Raw genomic sequence first — 19,182 nt, 5'->3', positions numbered from 1 at the left:
ACTCAATGCCCACACAGATAAAAGATGGAAATGAAGCTATTTGCTGTACTGCTATACCTTTGCAAGCCAGGAGGTGGCGACCTCGTCGAGTTGGGAGTTTCGCGAATGTGTGATCCGCAAGCATTTCCCGTTGTTTGCGTTCATATTTGGGGTGCTGTGTCCGTGCGTCATCAGCCCGAGAACCTGCTGGTGGAGGTGTCGAGTCCGTCCGCCGTGCGGGTGAAGCTCGTGGACCTGGGCGAGGCAGTGCAGATCACCACGCACTACTACGTGCACGTGCTGCTCGGCAGCCCCGAGTTCGCCTCGCCCGAGGTGGTGCGCGGCCAGCCGGTGGCGCTCAGCACCGACGCGTGGAGCCTCGGCGTCCTGGCCTACGTGCTGCTCAGCGGCGTGTCGCCCTTCCTCGACGAGAGCGTCGATGAGACCTGCCTCAACATCTGCCGCCTTGATTACAGCTTCCCGGAGGAGTACTTTGCGAGCGTAAGCGAGGAGGCGCGATCGTTCGTGCGCCTCCTGCTGCAGGGTGACTACGCGCGGCGCCCCCCATGCTCCGCCTGTCTGCTCGATCCCTGGCTGCAGTGCCCGGGCTACGCCTACCCCGGCGCGCTGCTGGACGTCGCCCGTCTCGCCGCGTTCATAGAGAGGCGGAGCCATCAGAACGACGCGCAGCCCATCAGCCCCGTCACCGACTACATGATCAGCCGCGCCACCATCCGGGCGTAACGACCCGCTCGGCAGACGTCGAGTGGGGATCCTGGGGCCTGGGCAGTGGGGGGGGGGGTCCTTGGGTTGAGCAATCGACCTTTAGGCCGAGCAGTTTAAAGGTCGTAAGGCAAAGGAAGCAATAATAATAGCAACCAGTTTTCAGAAGTTTGAGCAGCCGAAAGAGGTTCTACCTGAGCCTTGGCATACTTTTACATTTCGTTTCTTACAGCCAGTCCACCCTCGGGCAAGGAAAACCAATGCAAATGCAACACTTGGCCGCTCACTTTTTAAGGGGGAAACATTGCACAGTGCTCCCTCTCAAGTGAACTATTTTCCTCGGACAACAGTTTTGTACAGAACGTGGACACGGTTTAAAAGCCAAAAACTACCAGGAGGAGCAGTAGGGCTGCATGACGGGCATGAAGGTAACCAAGCGCACACGGGCCCCGGGTGGCAGGTGAAGGCGACACGCGCTTCCACGCGTCTGATGCAGGAAGGTGCCCAGGGCTTGCATGATGTCCCGGGTCCACCTGGTGGTTTCGTTTGGTACAATGGGCGGGTTACCTGGGCCAAACAGACCGCATGCCTACTGGCTGCTTACCTATGCGTGTGGGTGAATGCAAATGAGTGTGCGTATGCAACTTTATTCATGCACACGTGTGCTCGCACGCATGTTCAAGGCCACGTCGTTCAACGCCAGACTGTTCAATGCCAAGCTCCTGTTAGCGGAGTAAGCAAAATCAACTCACACATCCACAACCCACTCATAACTACGAGAGAAGGTAGTGCGCTGGCCCAATGTTGAGGCTCCATGGAGCTACTCAAAGTATATTTAACAAATCCCTATAGAGACCAGTTCCAATGCAAAATAGCATTTAAAGTGTGGTTTCAGTGCAGGGCCACCTGTATTACGGCAACACTGTTCACCGTCCCGTCTGCCCCTCAGGCCAGACACGGTGGTGGCCTGATGGGCAGGAAGGTCGAGTGCATCTGTACAGAGGCCAGGCCACGTTGGCGTGTTGACTAGGTGTTCCCCTACAACAACGTCAGATTTTACATGCCTGGGCACGAACACCCGCAGCGCGAGTGGTGACCGGGCGTGGCTGTAATCACGAAGCGTTCTGAACAGACAGACGTGTGGGCTAAGGGACCTGAAGTGATTAATAAATGTAGTGTGTACTCTGCTCGTGCCATGTGTTTGGAAAAAAAAGAATGTCTCATGCAGTAACCATAGCGTTTAGTGTTGTTTAACGGAAGGTGTTGGTACGCTTTGCGTTCCTCCTCCCCACGTGGGTGATGAGTGGCGTGCGCCCCGCATGCTCGCCCTCGCTGCCCCACTCCACTAGCCGCGCGCCTTTCCCCCAGCTGTGGTACGTGTGCCATGCGTGTGTGCCGTCTGTGCGTGCCACCTGTACATGCCGTCGTGTGTGTGCATGCCATGCCGATTCCACCCCACGTGTGCGCGTGTGCCGTGGTCGCGTGTGCCGTGCGTGCGCGCGTGTGGTTCTGTACAACCTGGCTGCCAATCTGAAAAATGTAACCTTTTTGCAGGTTTAAGCTGTCGAGGCTCAAGGCCGAAAACCTATTATTCAGCCTTGTGTTTGGAAAGCATATTTTGCCAAAATTCAATGTATTTTCGGCTCGGTGACCAGCTCTCTGAGCGTTTTAGACAATGTTACATGTGAGTGTACAAGCATCGGCGTGCCCCGTGTGCCCTCTGTGTGTAAATAGTGTGCGTTCTATTTAATGGCCGTCCTAGACCGTGGTGGGTGAGGTAGGTCGGCCGCGTGTGCGAGACGTCTCCGTGCGGTGTACCGGGTCCCACCAGGGCCCTCGTGTGGTGCTGTGCGTACTTTTTATCACCGTGAATCTGGAGTATTAAAGGCAAGCTTTACATCCTAACCCGAGTCCGCGTTGGTTATTGGAGACGTGGCACGGTGGAGGTAATGAGGCAGCGCCTGCTACCGAGGGCCACTTGCACCTAGCGCATGAGAAAGAAAAATCAAACATCCTAATTATAACGAATCATGACGGGTGTTGTGACATTCACACCGTAATCTGACTTTTGCCCTATATGCGTCAGCGTTCGGGACGATATCACTGCGGGTTACATCGAAATGTTTAGAAGGTTAACGCATGAGAATAGGTTTTCCCCTTTTTTCTGGCGACAAAACAGCTGTGTTAAGATGTTAAAACACCAAACTGAAACCTTTTACGAGGAATCATGTCTGCATTAACCACAATACTTGTGGTCAGAATGTAAACAAAAACATACTCTGATAATATATGCATTGTCCTTGAAACTGATTAGTCCACACCAGAGACAGCATTCTTTTGAGCCTAGTCTCAAAACAGTGTTAGACCAGAGGACGCCAAAAGGTGTGTTTTAACATCTTAACACCTGTTTTGTTGCCAGAAAAAAGGGGAAAATCTTCTCACATTTTGGCACTGGCAAAGGAGGTTCCATGATGAAGGTTAACGCACTTTGATGGCTCAACGAAGAAAATAAAATGTAGAGCTACGTCTGGAGTGTGATGGGGCTGTTCCCCTGCGAGACGAGATGTGGGTAACGCGAAAGACAGACGCAAAGGGATCGGGAGGTTTTGAGCGTGGATTCGGTGGAGAGTTGTGAAAATGAGCCGGACGGAATGAAATATCGCGTCGTGTTTCAGGTGGGAGAAGAACGACGACGTATTTGATGGTTAAGAAGCGGAGGAATCTCCGTATCGGGCAGGTGGTAATGAGAGGCTTGCTGAAGGGAGTTAGGTGAGAGAGAATGGCTTACTGCCGAGTGGGGTGTTGGAGCAATGATTTAACAGGTTAGTGCAGCCATGTCGGTTAATTGGATTGGGTCACTGACAGATGCACCATCCACACACCCCACGATGCCAACTCAGTGTGTGTTTTAGCCGACCGCTATTATGCTCATTATTCATAATAGATTTTTGGGTTCGGACATGTAACGTATCGCCAAATTTGTGAAATGATACCCTCCACCACCTATCCACCACCCGACAGCCAAATAAACTCACAGTTACAGAATTTAATGTGCAAATTATTGTTTCAGATCGTCGATACGTTGCAATTGCACCAGGCGATTTAAGAACCAGTTTCAGTAAGTCATTCTGACGTTCTGAATTTGCCCCGAAGACGCTTTGCGCAGCTTTAAGCGAAATTAATGTTTATTTTGGTTGCTAGAGTTTTTTTTAAACGTATTAGTGGCGGCTGAAACTATAATCAATGGCGCATTACACGCTTTTACACACGTGGCAGCTATGTTGGGTGGTGGATGGTCACGACGGCACAAATGTGGCCACATCATTACGTGGCCTCGCTCGTAACTCGAACAGGAAGAAGCAAACTAATGTCGATGCCAGGCGACGTTCGACAAGGGCGTACGGCCATAACGTCGGCAGCGGCTCACCGCGACACAGAACATTGAATAAAGATGACCCAACTTTGCCCAGGAGGCAATCCTTTAGAAATCCAAATCGTGCTGAGATTTCCGCTGTCAGTGGGTGGCTGCCACTTCTGTTAAGCCCCTAAACCCCCCGCGGAGTGACCCGAATGGATGAGAACAAACAAATAATAAGGAAGCACGCTGAAGAAGAAGGCGAGATGAGGGATCAAAATGCTGACCAAACAGAAAGGATCAGCAGAGCTCCAAAACTAAAACCTGTCGGGGAAAAGAACGGTTACACAAAACATTAAAGATATTACGAGTTAGAAGGTATGTGTAACGACCCGCGGGAGTTGTATCACAGCAGGGAATAATTGAATGCTGCAGAGCTGAGCCAAAGAGCACCACAAATGTTGAGGAATGCCCCCACACTCGTGCTGAGTAACGCAATGAGCCGGCTCGCTGGCTGGCGTGCGGCTCGAGTCGTGACATGACGAGAGAGGCGCCGGCAGCTTCGGGATGCTCTTGTAAACGTTTAGTCGCACGCATTAACAAAAAGAAAGCAACACGGCCACGTTCTGCAAGAGGAACACCGCTGTCGAACAGCGCCATGACCTGGGCAAGAGACGTGGACGCTGATACCGAAAGTGGAACAACAACAACAACGACAGCGGCCTCGAACCGCGGTGTCTCATGAACAGGCCCGGGCTTACCACCCCCACCCACCTCCTCCCGTGATGATCACAGACGACGACGACGAGGAGGAGGCGGCGGCGGGTCCGGCCGGCAGGGGTCGCTGCGTAACCCGGCCCCCTCGCGACCAGGGCCCCCGCATCCCCCGCGGAGCGCGCGGCCAAGGGAGGCGATTGTGTCGGGCTCCGGGCCCCGCGGTCCCACAAGAGTCCCCGGGTCCCCGCAGCAGCCCGGACCAGTCGCGTCGAGCGAGGACCGCGGGGACCCCCCCGGGACCCCCCCGGGACCCCCCTCCTCCTCCCCTCCTACGCCGCCGCGAGTGGAGCAGCGGCGGCGGCGGCAGCGGCGGCGGCAGGCGCGGGCCTCGAGACCTTCGGCACCAGTCGGGTGGCAACGGGGGAGGAGAGACGGTGAGGAGGTGGGGACGACAACGGGGAGAGAGGGAGACTGTGAGGAGGTGATGGGAGAGAGGGAGACTGTGAGGAGGTGATGGGAGAGAGGGAGACTGTGAGGAGGTGATGGGAGAGAGGGAGACTGTGAGGAGGTGATGGGAGAGAGGGAGACTGTGCGGAGGTGGGGACGACAACGGGGAGAGAGGGAGACTGTGAGGAGGTGATGGGAGAGAGGGAGACAGTGAGGAGGTGATGGGAGAGAGGGAGACAGTGAGGAGGTGATGAGAGAGAGGGAGACTGTGAGGAGGTGATGAGAGAGAGGGAGACTGTGAGGAGCTGATGGGAGAGAGGTAGACAGTGAGGAGGTGATGGGCGAGAGGGAGACTGTGAGGAGGTGATGGGAGAGAGGGAGACTGTGAGGAGGTGATGGGAGAGAGGGAGACTGTGAGGAGGTGATGGGAGAGAGGGAGACTGTGAGGAGGTGATGAGAGAGAGGGAGACTGTGAGGAGCTGATGGGAGAGAGGTAGACAGTGAGGAGGTGATGGGAGAGAGGGAGACAGTGAGGAGGTGAATGGAGAGAGGGAGACTGTGAGGAGGTGATGGGAGAGAGGGAGACTGTGAGGAGGTGATGGGAGAGAGGGAGACTGTGAGGAGGTGATGGGAGAGAGGGAGACTGTGAGGAGGTGATGGGAGAGAGGGAGACTGTGAGGAGGTGATGGGAGAGAGGGAGACTGTGAGGAGGTGATGGGAGAGAGGGAGACGCGACAGGGAGACTGTGAGGAGGTGATGGGAGAGAGGGAGACTGTGAGGAGGTGATGGGAGAGAGGGAGACTGTGAGGAGGTGATGGGAGAGAGGGAGACTGTGAGGAGGTGATGGGAGAGAGGGAGACTGTGAGGAGGTGATGGGAGAGAGGGAGATAGTGAGGAGGTGATGGGAGAGTGGGAGACTGTGAGGAGGTGATGGGAGAGAGGGAGAGTGTGAGGAGGTGATGGGAGAGAGGGAGACTGTGAGGAGGTGATGGGAGAGAGGGAGACTGTGAGGAGGTGATGGGAGAGAGGGAGACAGTGAGGAGGTGATGGGAGAGAGGGAGACAGTGAGGAGGTGATGGGAGAGAGGGAGACAGTGAGGAGGTGATGGGAGAGAGGGAGACTGTGAGGAGGTGATGGGAGAGAGGGAGACAGTGAGGAGGTGATGGGAGAGAGGGAGACTGTGAGGAGGTGATGGGAGAGAGGGAGACTGTGAGGAGGTGATGGGAGAGATGGAGACTGTGAGGAGGTGATGGGAGAGAGGGAGACTGTGAGGAGGTGATGGGAGAGATTGGAGGGGGAACTTAATTAAAAGAAGGGGCGCTAAGAGGGGGATGTGAGGCAGATTGCTGGGTGCGGGGTGGGTGTGGTGAGTGAGAGTCGTGGAGAGAGCCGCGGTTGATCCGTCTCTTGTCCGTCTCTTGGTGGTCTCTTGGTCGTCTCTTGGTGGTCTCTTGGTGGTCTCTTGGTCGTCTCTTGGTGGTCTCTTGGTCGTCTCTTGGTGGTCTCTTGGTCGTCTCTTGGTCGTCTCTTGGTGGTCTCTTGGTGGTCTCTTGGTCGTCTCTTGGTGGTCTCTTGGTGGTCTCTTGGTCGTCTCTTGGTGGTCTCTTGGTGGTCTCTTGGCGGTCTCTTGGTCGTCTCTTGGTGGTCTCTTGGTGGTCTCTTGGTCGTCTCTTGGTGGTCTCTTGGTGGTCTCTTGGTCGTCTCTTGGTCGTCTCTTGGTGGTCTCTTGGTCGTCTCTTGGTGGTCTCTTGGTGGTCTCTTGGTCGTCTCTTGGTGGTCTCTTGGTGGTCTCTTGGTCGTCTCTTGGTGGTCTCTTGGTCGTCTCTTGGTCGTCTCTTGGTGGTCTCTTGGTGGTCTCTTGGTCGTCTCTTGGTCGTCTCTTGGTGGTCTCTTGGTGGTCTCTTGGTGGTCTCTTGGTGGTCTCTTGGTCGTCTCTTGGTGGTCTCTTGGTCGTCTCTTGGTGGTCTCTTGGTCGTCTCTTGGTCGTCTCTTGGTGGTCTCTTGGTCGTCTCTTGGTCGTCTCTTGGTGGTCTTTTGGTGGTCTTTTGGTGGTCTCTTGGTCGTCTCTTGGTGGTCTCTTGGTCGTCTCTTGGTCGTCTCTTGGTGGTCTCGTGGTCGTCTCTTGGTCGTCTCTTGGTCGTCTCTTGGTCGTCTCTTGGTGGTCTCTTGGTGGTCTCTTGGTCGTCTCTTGTCCGTCTCTTGGTCGTCTCTTGGTGGTCTCTTGGTGGTCTCTTGGTGGTCTCTTGGTCGTCTCTTGGTCGTCTCTTGGTCGTCTCTTGGTCGTCTCTTGGTCGTCTCTTGGTGGTCTTTTGGTGGTCTTTTGGTGGTCTCTTGGTGGTCTCGTGGTCGTCTCTTGGTCGTCTCTTGGTCGTCTCTTGGTCGCCTCTTGGTGGTCTCTTGGTCGTCTCTTGGTCGTCTCTTGGTGGTCTCTTGGTCGTCTCTTGGTCGTCTCTTGGTGGTCTCTTGGTGGTCTCTTGGTCGTCTCTTGTCCGTCTCTTGGTCGTCTCTTGGTCGTCTCTTGGTGGTCTCTTGGTCTTCTCTTGGTGGTCTCTTGGTCGTCTCTTGGTCGTCTCTTGGTCGTCTCTTGGTCGTCTCTTGGTCGTCTCTTGGTCGTCTCTTGGTCGTGCTCGCGGCTCAGCAGGCAGTCGGTTCACGTCTCATCATCAAGGAGCCCTCTCCCAGCGGGTTGCCATTCCACTCGGCACCAATGACATTGATTCTCTACTTAAGCACAACATGATCACGAGGACCCCCGTGTCTAACGGAGAGGGCCCTTGCCAATGAACATCCAGCAGCAGTCCGACAGCATTGGTTCAGGCCAGCCGGACCCTGCTGATGAGACGCTGAATGTCGAAACCGGTCCCAGGGTTTTGTTTGTGTCGAACCAATGCTGTTGGAACGTTCTCCTCGCAGGAGGAAGACCCTGTGGCTGCTGCTGATGGGATGTGTCAAACAGTACACATATAGTTATATGTCAGGCTGTAACTATATATTATTTTAGTTGCACCGTGTATTGGGTGTGCAGGAAGACAGTCTCACAGTTGACAGTGTTACATTTTTGTAAAAATATGTAAAGGTCCAATACTCACAATTGAGTTCTCGTGCCTCTTGATTTCATGCTGGAGCCATCGGTCGAGAGTTTACTCAAAGGGGGTGGATGGCGCAGCTTGATGCCGCTTTATTTAACGCGTTGGAAGCTTTCGCGACCAATATTATCCTTGGTGGAGTTTTTTTTTAGTTAGATCGCGTAAATACAAACGTGTCGTTACACCCGCCACCACCCGACGCAGACAATCAGGTTCGTCACGTACACAAAACGTGCCAATTCGTTACGAGTTCGGCACACCGGTGTAATGATGATGCTGGTTGTTAGTTACCGGCGAAACGTCGAACTCGAATTGTAAATGTTGTGGGGTTTCTGTCCGACACACCGGTGTGCTGAACTAGTAACGAATTGGCACGTTTAGTTTACTTGACAAACCCTTACTAATTGGCCGTGCTAGGATAGTGGCGGGTTTAACGACACATTTAGATTTACGCGATCTGACCCAACAAAAACTTCTATTATGGATGTATGCTCTATTGATATGATCACCAGATGCATTAATTGGGCTTGGTCCGTGATAGACCGTAGGTAATTTTTAATGAATACATTTTATTAACATGTTACTATGTTTATCTGTTGATTCGGGGCCTCCTTGTTGGCGATTGGGCCCCTATGCGCCGCATAACGCTGCCACATGACACCGCCAATGTTTGGAGGGACAGATGTGTGAAGAAGGCGGTGTCTGCCGAGTTATTTAATTGCAGTAATGACTGCAGAGCGTCCATATAGAACACGGTTGCTGTGGTGCAATTGGAACCTTACTTTTGCTATCTTTTCCTAGAAAAGCCCCAAAGTCCGAAACGTTTCTAGTGTGATGTTTGGACAGTGTTTAGTCTTCACTTGTACAATCAATGCCACTTGACGAGAAGTGCAACCTCCTCCTCCCTGTGTGTGTGACAGAACGGCCCGTGGAACGTGATGTCATAGAACTAATTCTTAGATCTCACCTGGTTACACATACATTTGGTTTAACACTTGGGCTTTTGCCACCAATATTATCCATAATAGATGGTTTTGGGTTAGATCGCATAAATATAAATGTGTTGTTAAACCCGCCACCACCCGACAGAGCCAGTTAGGTTTAAACTAGATTCGAAGCTTTCGTGACTGCAGGAATTTCTCTTTGGTTCTTTCGGTAAAGTCACGTAGATATAAATTAAATAATAATAGAATACGACGTTTCGATTGCAACACAAGCAACCATCATCAGGTACAAATCAATGAGAAAACAAACAGTGAACTTGGAAATATAATGCAATACAACACAGAGAGTCGGCCAACAACAATTAACACCCCACCTGGTTGATTGCGTTCTTCCAAAGATTGCTAAATTTTAGAGAGAGACAAAACATAGAGACGGAGACACACAGACAGACACAAAGCAGAGATAGAGACACACACAGAGACACACAGAAAGACAACGTCTAATTCGAGTAGTGTACGACGTTTCGCCGGTAATTACAACTAGCATCAGGCGAAAGCTAGCATCATCGCCTGATGATGCTGGTTGTTATTACTGGTGAAACGTCATACTCGAATTGTAAATGTTGTGGGTTTACTCTCCAACACACCGGCATGCTGTACTTGTCACGAATTGGCATGTTCTGTTTACTTAACAAACCCTTACTAATTGGCTGACGGGTGGTGGTGGGTTTTAAAGACATTTACGCGATCTAACCCATAAACCTCTATAATGGACACTTGGCTTGACTGCCTCTTCACCACACGGTGGGGGACACACACTTTCACAGCTGCCCTGCTACCAAATAAATGTTAGGTACGTGGCAGAAAACCTCGCTAGGGAGTTCTGCCAATAAATTCAAAAGTCAAATATCAACACGTTTGTTTTGTGCAGCCCTTGCTGACCGGGTTGAGATAATCGACTAACCACGCGTGAGAGCCGTGTACAGTACTCGGTCGTACCCATGTCTGGTGCCCTGTTGGCTTCCTCTATCAGAATAATTGTCATCGCAAACGCCAGTGGCCACCTGCAGGCCTTTTGTTTTGCCCTGTTGCCTTGTTTTTGCTAAAAACACACTTGTGTTTAAACCCGCCCATGAGCAAGTGACGTTGGGCAGTAGTACGTGCACTTTACTTCAGCTAGGCGTATGTGTGTGTGTGTTATCGCGTGTGTATATATGTACGTGTTATCAGTGGCGCACTAGGACCCACATTCCACGGGGTCCCGGCTACGTTGCGATCACGTGTGTTTTTAACAAACACATGCACATTGTAAATTCAGATAAGAGTGGTGAAGGCAGCGCACTAAGGCACTATTGTGGGCACTATGTATGTGTTGCCCTCCACAGGTACAGCTGTCGCACAGCGCGACTGCGCGCTTGCTGCTCAGGGACACAGGTGTGGTGCGCAGCGGATTCCATTCAGAAAGGAGCAGGTGAGCGTCGTGCGAAGAGATGGAGGGCCAGAAGTTTGAAGGACAGCAAGGGGAGCGTACCTTTGAACACCAGGACAGCCTGCCAGCCCTGCCCGTGCCGAGTCTGGATGAGACGCTCACCAAGTACCTGGACTCTGGTAAGGAGGAGAGCTGGCGCTTTGCCGCTGTTGCTTCGGGCAAACGTCACCTAAACCCATGTTAATATTTCTCTAATTTCATTTTACTATGAGCGTTTTTAAAAAAGTAATTTGTCCGAGCCAATTGTTGAAATGACAAATTAATTTAATACTGTTTATGTCTGTGCACTCTTTGATTTCTTCTCTAATGTGGTTGTGTTTGCTCTGATTTTCATTGCTTCATTGTTGTTAGCGCTCTTTGACTTGCGAAATGAGACCCATCCTTGTTTCTCAGCTGGTTAAACAACAGAAACATATAACAGCAGCACGCGATGCGCGTGCGACGATCGCGTGTGCAGTCAGGCCCTTCGCTACGGACGAGGAGCTCGCACACACGCGGGAAGTGGTGCGGCGCTTCAAGGAGGGAGTCGGAGCGAAGCTGCACGCGCTGCTTCTGCGGAGGGGAGCCGTGCGTCAAAACTGGGTGCGTGGGGGCGACGTGAGCGCCGCCCTGCACCAGCAGCTGGGAACCTCGCGGGTGCCACGCGCGCCGTCAAATTTCCACCGGCAATCTCTGCACGTTTCGGGGGAAAATCCTTATGCGGTGTTGTGGAGCATTATGGGTAATGTCGCGTTATATTTAATTTTTTGCGGGCGTCTTAAGTGTAACGTTTTTCGATCCGCACTCTTGACTCTTATCGGTCTGTCCACTGGGTGTCGCTGCTTACACGTAGAGTTGCTCCATCTTGGCGGATTCCAGCCTTGTGGTCTGTGGACCAAGGGTGGTGGTGCTCTGTGAAACTGTTGCAGACGCGACGGTCAGAGTCGTTGTAACTCTGAATGTTATTGGTGCCTGGTGGTCCACAAAACATTCCGAGGGCGGATAGTGGTGCGTGGGTCCAGAGAGGTTGGGACACCACTGGTCTGGACACTTGCTAGCGTGTCGGATCTCACCCTGAACTTTTATTTATTTAACACAGTGGCTGAGCACAGGCCCAGCACATCAAGTGGCCATCAACAAACAGCACGATCAAAGTTGTAAGAGATAAAGTGAACACTTTTCCTGAATTGAGCAAGGTTTATTTTAAGAGCTTGGGGAGAAGGAACGATGGAAGTGGAGCAGTGGGAAGAGAGAGAAGTGTCGTGAATTGCAATGTGATGGTTGAACAGAGTGTAGATGAGTCTGGTCGAGCAAGTAGAGTGGACATCTAGGGTGAACACGTTATGGACCGAAGAGACAAATATAGCGCATTTCAACATTGGAGTATTTGAACGTAATGTGGCGTTACCTGCCTGGCCCTGTCACGTGACCGCTGCTGCCCTGCCCCGCGTGATGCAGCTGGAGGAGTGGTGGCTGAACAAGGCATACCTGGAGTCACGGGGCCCGCAGCAGATCACGGGGAACTTTGGGGGACCAGGCCCTTACCTGGAGCACGTGTGGCCTCCCAAGGCGGGGACCCAGCTGGAACGGGCCGCCATCTTGCTGTGGCACCACCTCAACTTCTGGCATCTGCTACGCACGTGAGATGCGCACAAACGGACAATCAATAATTAACTCCATCATTCGCCCACCGTTGGTCACTCAACTCCTAATCACTCTTCTATAACTACTACAACTGTTCCTGTCATCTTCACGCGTTGGTTAATTCACCCATATTGAGGACTCGGTCTACCAGATGGACTGCTTTGTCTCATCCACAGTGTATTCCACCACGGCAGTGCAGGTCAAAACAACACGCACCCACTCACTCTCCTATTCACACACTCATCCGCCCACATACTCAACCACCACACTGCAGGTCACGCCTCTTGCTGCTTCTTTTCTCGCTCTGCTCCACTATGGAATTTCCTCCCATGATCGTCTCTGTTCCCAAGCTATTCTAATTACCCTCCACATTTCAAGATGCGTGTTAACTCTGTAGCTATTACAACTTTAATGGTGCTGTTTGTTGCTGGCCACGCAACCTTTAGGACCTTTGAGGCTGTGCTCAGCAACTGTGTAAGAGAAATCGTATACTGCCTGTACCAGGAGTGTTTGTATGATGTTTCCCGCATGTGTTTGTGTGGATGTGTTGGTGCGTGAAGAGAGAGGCTGGCCACGCACCGCGCTAAGGGCGTCCCGCTGGACATGCACCAGTTCCGCATGATATTCGGTACCTGCAAGATCCCTGGGGAGAAATGTGACTCCATCGTCTGCCATTTCAAGACTGGTAGGCTTTCCCAACTAATTGGGTGCCACGGTGGCAAGATGTTAACTCTCTTGCCTGGCATACACGAGGTCGTGGATTCGATCGCGACCCTGACGCCTGTATATTTGGAGTTTGCGTGTTCTCCCCGTGGTCGTGTGGTTTTTTTCTCCAGGTCCTCCGGTTTTTACTTCCACATTTAGAAATACGCGTTTTAAGTATTTCCATACATTTCCACGTGATAAGTTACATTTGTGGCCAGGTTGCTTCTGAAAAATATCTGTATAGCTCATTGGGCCTTCCCTAATAAAATAAAAATAGGTAAAAAATTGTAAAAAAAAAGGTAATAGGTAATTATTATTTTCAGAATTGGCCAAGTCCACGGTGCTGCCGTGCAGACAAATTTACGTGTTGGCGGTACACAGGTGCGTGGTAGAAAAACAACACATTGTCCGCAATAATTATTTATTTTATTTATTGTCCTACGATTGGCAACCCCGGTCAGAAAATCTTGCGGGCTGCATCAATATCAGTTCTCGTGATGCCGAAATATTGGGAAGACGAAAGTCCTGAGCAGCTGAACACGAAGCTTTATAGTCTTTTGCCGTTTAGGAGCACCCAGCCTGATGACGATTGGCTGCTCCGTATTTTGACTCCTCGTGCCCTAGACAGATTTAACTCGTGCCCTAGACTTAGTCGGATGGTTAGGGTTAAAGAAATACGAGCACTGACCTTTCATGAACAATTATGCCTACATTGGAAAACCTTGTCCTTAAATAGGATTTGCTTGTTCACGAGAAGATTTATATTTTTACCTCATTTATTGTTGCCATTACAATAACCCTAAACCTAACCCGAACAATCGCAACACTCTACTTGCCGTACTATCCATCGGTGGTTCAAGACGACGAAAAAGATGATGATGTTGCTCAAGTCCCACCTCAGGCTCTTAAGGCAACGCAAGGCTGGTGCTGCTGTTGCTCTAGGAGCTCGCCCTCCTGGTCGGCCCAAAAAGTCGAGTGGCCCAGATGCAAATCAATGGTCTATATTGTCCTTATTAAAGCAAGTCTCAGTGGACTAAATAATCCTTTGAATCGCGTAAAACTTAGCGGAAGGATCAATTAAAGACTGAAAAATAGATTTTCTGATTCACAATTTTATATTATTACTGATTTATGAGGACCGGTATGTCTTATACTGCACTGGTATACCACCAATACGTCCAAATGCTGCTGCGAGGATGCCCTCCCAAGAAGAAACACTCAATAAGCTCATCAAGACCACTTGTGGCCTTAACGGAAATGTATAATTGAATCATTTGGCGGGACCCCGGGGTCCCGAAAAAATCGGGTCAAGGACACCGGACGGACCCCGCCAGGGCTGCTGTTCATTCTTGTGCGCAGCCCCTGTTCAGCAATGGCGTCCGAGAAACGCCACCTCATTGACCACGAGGAAGAGCTGAACGCCGAGATGCACAAGTTCGTCAGGTGGACGCCAACGGGTGCAGGTGCATCACCGCCTGTCGCAGCTCCGTCTGCGGGGTCAAGCGAGCCTCTGTCGCGGTCGACCGCGTTGTCCGTATCGACGATGATGTCAGCTGCAAACGTCATTCGCAAGACGGGTGGAGCTGGAGGCTCCCAATAAACCGTCGTGCAGCGCAATGTCCGCCCGTCGTGCGATCGGGGGACGAAAGCCGCTGCCCGCGCCGAGACGAAGCTCGGCGCTGCTGCGATCATCAAGATCCGTCAAGACTGGGATGCGATGGAGACGGGGCGTGCTGGATCAGAGTGGCAGCAGTCGGAGGGGATCACTCTCAACCTAATTCAGACAACGCCCTCCGGTCAGCCGTCGATCCTCAGCTTCTTTGCCAAGGCGAGCCCGCCCCCGCAGTGAATTTAACGTGTTTATGTAATTTTTCAACTTTTTACGAAACTTAGTGCCCCGTGTAGCTCTCGACGAGGCCAATCGATCGACACTAGTTTTGTTGTTGTCAGTAAGGCAAGACTCGTGTCGCTACGCGGTTTTTCCCACCCCGGGGCAGTGATGGGACCCCGGGGTCCCGCCAATTGCTTCAATTGGCGAGATTTCGGGCAATGGCCCTTTTTCATAGCACATACAGAGGCCTGAGAGGTGGAGTGGATATTAAGAGCTTGGAGATTTTTGTATCAGATAGCGTGTTTTGCACACTCTCCTCTGAGGCGAATGCCTGGTAATCGTTATGGTTTCTCACCCCCTCTCACTTTGCCCTCGCTGTCTCCTTCTGCCAACAGAGGCGGAGGGTGCCTGCCCGTCCCATGTGGTGGTCTTGTGCCATGGCAGAATCTTCACGTTCGATTCTCTGGCGCCCGGCGGGGACATTCTCACACCTCCCGAGCTGCAGAGGTCAGGGTGGTCCACTCAGTAGAAAGCACACACCAGTATAAGCAAGGCCGTGCATACATATTTGTTTTTCAAATGTGCTCATTACCTCACGAGTTAATCACAAGGAGATGCGTGGCATCGTGTGCACGTGCGTGCATCTGTGTGCATACACGTCCCCGTGTGGGAGCAGTCAGCTCGCGGTCGTGAAGGGTCGCTGTGCAGCGGAGCCCGAGGGACCCGGCTTGTCGGTTCTAACAGCCGGCGACAGGGCCAGCTGGGCCAAGGTAACAACCGCTTCTGAGTGATGTCGCCCGTGCATGGGAGCCCGTGCCATGCATGCGTCGAGCGATGGAGTGTTGTGTGTCTTGCGTGGGTGTCACGTAACGTGTGTGTGTGCGCCTTCGTTTGGATGTGCCAACAAGACATTGTGGAGCAGCATTGCAGTGAACTGAGCTTGATTCCTGCTCACGGCCAATATCAGTGACGAATATCTCAATCGATCCGACCTCCTACCCCAACTCCAGGTCGACTCAGCTTCAAATTAGTACCCGGTGTGGGTGCAGTATGCAAACATATGCAATGGGGAGACAAAGAAGGGCGGGCGTGGCACTGACTAGCTACTGCCCCTTCCCCCCAGCGTGTGGTCCTCAATAGGCACACGCTAACAGCACCCAACAGTCTGTTAAAGGCGAAACAGGGTATCTTTGTATCGTCGCGTGTGTTACAGACCAGGCAGCACCTGCTGAGCTTGTGCGCGGAGAATGTGGAGCACATCAATGCGGTGGAGAGCAGCCTGCTCGTGCTCGTGCTGGAGCAGGCGTCGCCCTCCGCCTCGCCGAGCGACTACTCCGAGGTGACGCGTTCCAACGTTCTCTTGTGGATCACTCGCCAGGCAAGGGCCTGTTCATTCATCTAGCCAGGTGAGGGCCTGTTCATTCATCTAGCCAGGTGAGGGCCTGTTCATTCATCTAGCCAGGTGAGGGCCTTTTCATTCATCTAGCCGGGCGAGTGCCTGTTCATTCATCTAGCCGGGCAAGGGCCTGTTCATTCATCTAGCTGGGCAAGGGCCTGTTCATTCATCTAGCCAGGTGAGGGCCTGTTCATTCATCTAGCCAGTTGAGGGCCTGTTCATTCATCTTGCTGGGCAAGGGCCTGTTCATTCATCTAGCCAGGTGAGGGCCTGTTCATTCATCTAGCCAGGCAGGGGCCTGTTCATTCATCTAGCTGGGCAAGGGCCTGTTCATTCATCTAGCCAGGTGAGGGCCTGTTCATTCATCTAGCTGGGCAAGGGCCTGTTCATTCATCTAGCCAGGTGCGGGCCTGTTCATTCATCTAGCCAGTTGAAGGCCTGTTCATTAATCTAGCTGGGCAAGGGCCTGTTCATTCATCTAGCCAGGTGAGGGCCTGTTCATTCATCTAGCCAGGCGGGGGCCTGTTCATTCATCTAGCTGGGTAAGGGCCTGTTCATTCATCTAGCCAGGTGAGGGCCTGTTCATTCATCTAGCCAGGTGAGGGCCTGTTCATTCATGTAGTCAGGTGAGGGCCTGTTCATTCATCTAGCCAGGCGAGGGCCTGTTCATTCATCTATCCGGGCGAGGGCCTGTTCTTTCATCTAGCCAGGTGAGGGCCTATTCATTAATCTAGCTGGGCAACGGCCTGTTCATTCATCTAGCCGGGCGAGGGCCTGTTCATTTATCTCACTGGGCATGGGCCTGTTCATTCATCTAGCCAGGCAAGGGCCTGTTCAATCATCTAGTCAGGCGAGGGCCTGTTCGTTCATCTAGCTGGGCAAGGGCCTGTTCATTCATATAGCCGCGCGAGAGCTTGTTCATTCATATAGTCAGGCGAGGGCCTGTTCATTCATCTAGCTGGGCGAGGGCCTGTTCATTCATCTAGTCAGACGAGGGCCTGTTCATTCATCTAACCAGGCCACGACCCGTTCATTAATTTATGCATGCAAGGGCCTGTTCATTCATCTAGCTAGGCGAGGGCCTGTTCATTCATCTAGTCAGGCGAGGCCTGTTCATTCATCTAGCCAGGTGAGGGCCTGTTTATTCATCTAGCCAGGTGAGGGCCTGTTCATTCATCTAGCCAGGTAAGGGCCTGTTCATTCATCTAGCCAGGCAAGGGCCTGTTCATTCATCTAGCTAGGCGAGGGCCTGTTCATTCATCTAGCTAGGCGAGGGCCTGTTCATTCATCTAGTTAGGCAAGGGCCTGTTCATTCATCTAGCCAGGGGAGGGCCTGTTCATTCATCTAGCCAGGGGAGGGCCTGTTCATTCATCTAGCCGGACGAGGGCCTGTTCATTCATCTAGCCCGGCAAGGGCCTGTTCATCCATATAACCAGGCGAGGGCCTGTTCATTCATCTAACCAGGCGACGGCCTGTTAATGGTAAGGCCCTCTGAAGCACGCTGCGTCGCCACTATTAACCACTCTCGCCGCCCGGCGTGCACGCCAATCCTTGCAGCTCCAGAGCTGGGCATTAGCTGGCAATGCCCGGGGCCGCTGGGGGGATAAGTCCTACAACCTGATCGTCTTTGAGAATGGCACCTGCGTCTCCAACTGTGACGTAAGTAACACTCACGCCATCACAACAAAGGTTGCTGTCATTTCATACAGACCCAGAGGTGTGCCCAACTTGTTTGTACCACTTCATGGGGAAGTCAATAGTGGTCGAATATGGATAGAATTGCCTGTGACATATATAGAACTTTCACCAATGGCTGAGGGCTGTAAACGGACTAGCATCACCAACGTCTCAATGGTTAGTTTAACACTTAGGCTTTCGCGTCCAATATCATCCATAATACAGGTTTTTTGGGTTAGATCGCGTAAATATATAACGACACACATTTACGCGATCTCACCCAAAATACCTGTATTATGTCTCGGTGGTTGATTGAGCAAGAAATCAGATGAAATATTTTTCTGTAGGGTTCAATAGCGTTTAATGCTGGGTAAACAGCCAGGAAGTGCTGCTGTGTGCAGAGTGAGTGTTCTCTGTCCTCCAACCCCTGCAGCATGCTCCCTATGACGCGATGGTGCTGGTCTCAACCACGAGTTACGCCGAGAACACCCTGAAGAGAGATGACGGCGTGTGGGTGGTGAGGCTCACATCCGCAACACACATCTCTCTACACGTGCACACACACACACACCCCTTGCATGGCACGTGTGCACCCTACGTGGTGTATGTGCTGCCTGTGCTGCCTGTGTTAAGAGCAGTAGTGCAGTGGTTAGTATGCTGTACTCCAAATCCGGCGATTCGATTCCTGCTCACAACTAATATCGGTGACGATTATCTGAACTGGTCTTGGGCCTCCCCTAGGTCAAATCAGCCTCAAATGAGTACCTGGTGCGGTGCGTGAACATTGTCACTGGGGAGACAAATCCGGTCAGCCATGGTGCTGGCCACCCCACCCCCTCCTGTACCATGCTCACTAACAGCATTTCATAAATATTCGCTAACAGCACTTCATAGATGCTCGCTAACAGCACTTGCCCAAACAGTCTGTTAAAGGCCATACGGGGATCTTTGTTTTTAAGTTGCCTGTGTTCTTTGGTGCCCGTGTTCGTGCCGTCGCGAGCAGGGAGAAGTTCCTCTCCGCCCACTACCGCAGCCCAAGGAGCTGCGGTTCCGGCTGGATGAGCGAATCTTGTCGGATATAGCTCACAGCGAGGCCCTTTACAACCGTCAAGTGAGTAGGCGTGAGTGCACACATTTACACATTCCGCACAGCAGGAGCTGCTCTGAGCATGCCAATCTTAGTCCGGATTTTGAGTCGGACGGACCCTG

The 19,182-nt window shown here is 52.2% G+C and overlaps 2 protein-coding genes across 8 annotated transcripts in view; both read left to right on the top strand.

Moving 5' to 3' along the window:
• Nucleotides 1-2,607, top strand: part of LOC116941117 (kalirin-like) — a 94,853-nt gene extending 92,246 nt beyond the window's left edge. For all 6 annotated transcript variants that reach the window (XM_032951801.2, XM_032951796.2, XM_032951798.2 and 3 more), the window contains one exon: nucleotides 175-2,607. In XM_032951801.2, the coding sequence (XP_032807692.1) occupies nucleotides 175-723 (549 nt within the window). In that variant the 3' untranslated portion in view covers nucleotides 724-2,607. The remainder of the gene's footprint in view (nucleotides 1-174) is intronic.
• Nucleotides 2,608-5,098: 2,491 nt separating this feature from the next.
• Nucleotides 5,099-19,182, top strand: part of CROT (carnitine O-octanoyltransferase) — a 17,996-nt gene continuing 3,912 nt past the window's right edge. Inside the window, exons 1-11 of one of the 2 annotated variants that reach the window (XM_032951803.2) lie at nucleotides 5,099-5,208; nucleotides 10,637-10,859; nucleotides 11,198-11,322; nucleotides 12,178-12,359; nucleotides 12,924-13,048; nucleotides 15,295-15,406; nucleotides 15,576-15,669; nucleotides 16,113-16,238; nucleotides 17,854-17,955; nucleotides 18,407-18,490; nucleotides 18,977-19,084. In XM_032951803.2, coding sequence (XP_032807694.1) covers nucleotides 10,742-10,859; nucleotides 11,198-11,322; nucleotides 12,178-12,359; nucleotides 12,924-13,048; nucleotides 15,295-15,406; nucleotides 15,576-15,669; nucleotides 16,113-16,238; nucleotides 17,854-17,955; nucleotides 18,407-18,490; nucleotides 18,977-19,084 — 1,176 coding nt within the window. In that variant the 5' untranslated portion in view covers nucleotides 5,099-5,208; nucleotides 10,637-10,741. Of the gene's footprint in view, nucleotides 5,217-10,636; nucleotides 10,860-11,197; nucleotides 11,323-12,177; nucleotides 12,360-12,923; nucleotides 13,049-15,294; nucleotides 15,407-15,575; nucleotides 15,670-16,112; nucleotides 16,239-17,853; nucleotides 17,956-18,406; nucleotides 18,491-18,976; nucleotides 19,085-19,182 lie in introns of both variants that reach the window. The other variant, XM_032951804.2, reaches the window with a different exon arrangement.

Source organism: Petromyzon marinus, chromosome 10 (genome assembly GCF_048934315.1).
Source record: "Petromyzon marinus isolate PM22_M1 ecotype Great Lakes invasive population chromosome 10, UKy_Petmar_22M1.pri1.0, whole genome shotgun sequence".
NCBI lineage: Eukaryota > Metazoa > Chordata > Hyperoartia > Petromyzontiformes > Petromyzontidae > Petromyzon > Petromyzon marinus.
This window is presented reverse-complemented; position numbering and strand designations above follow the sequence as displayed.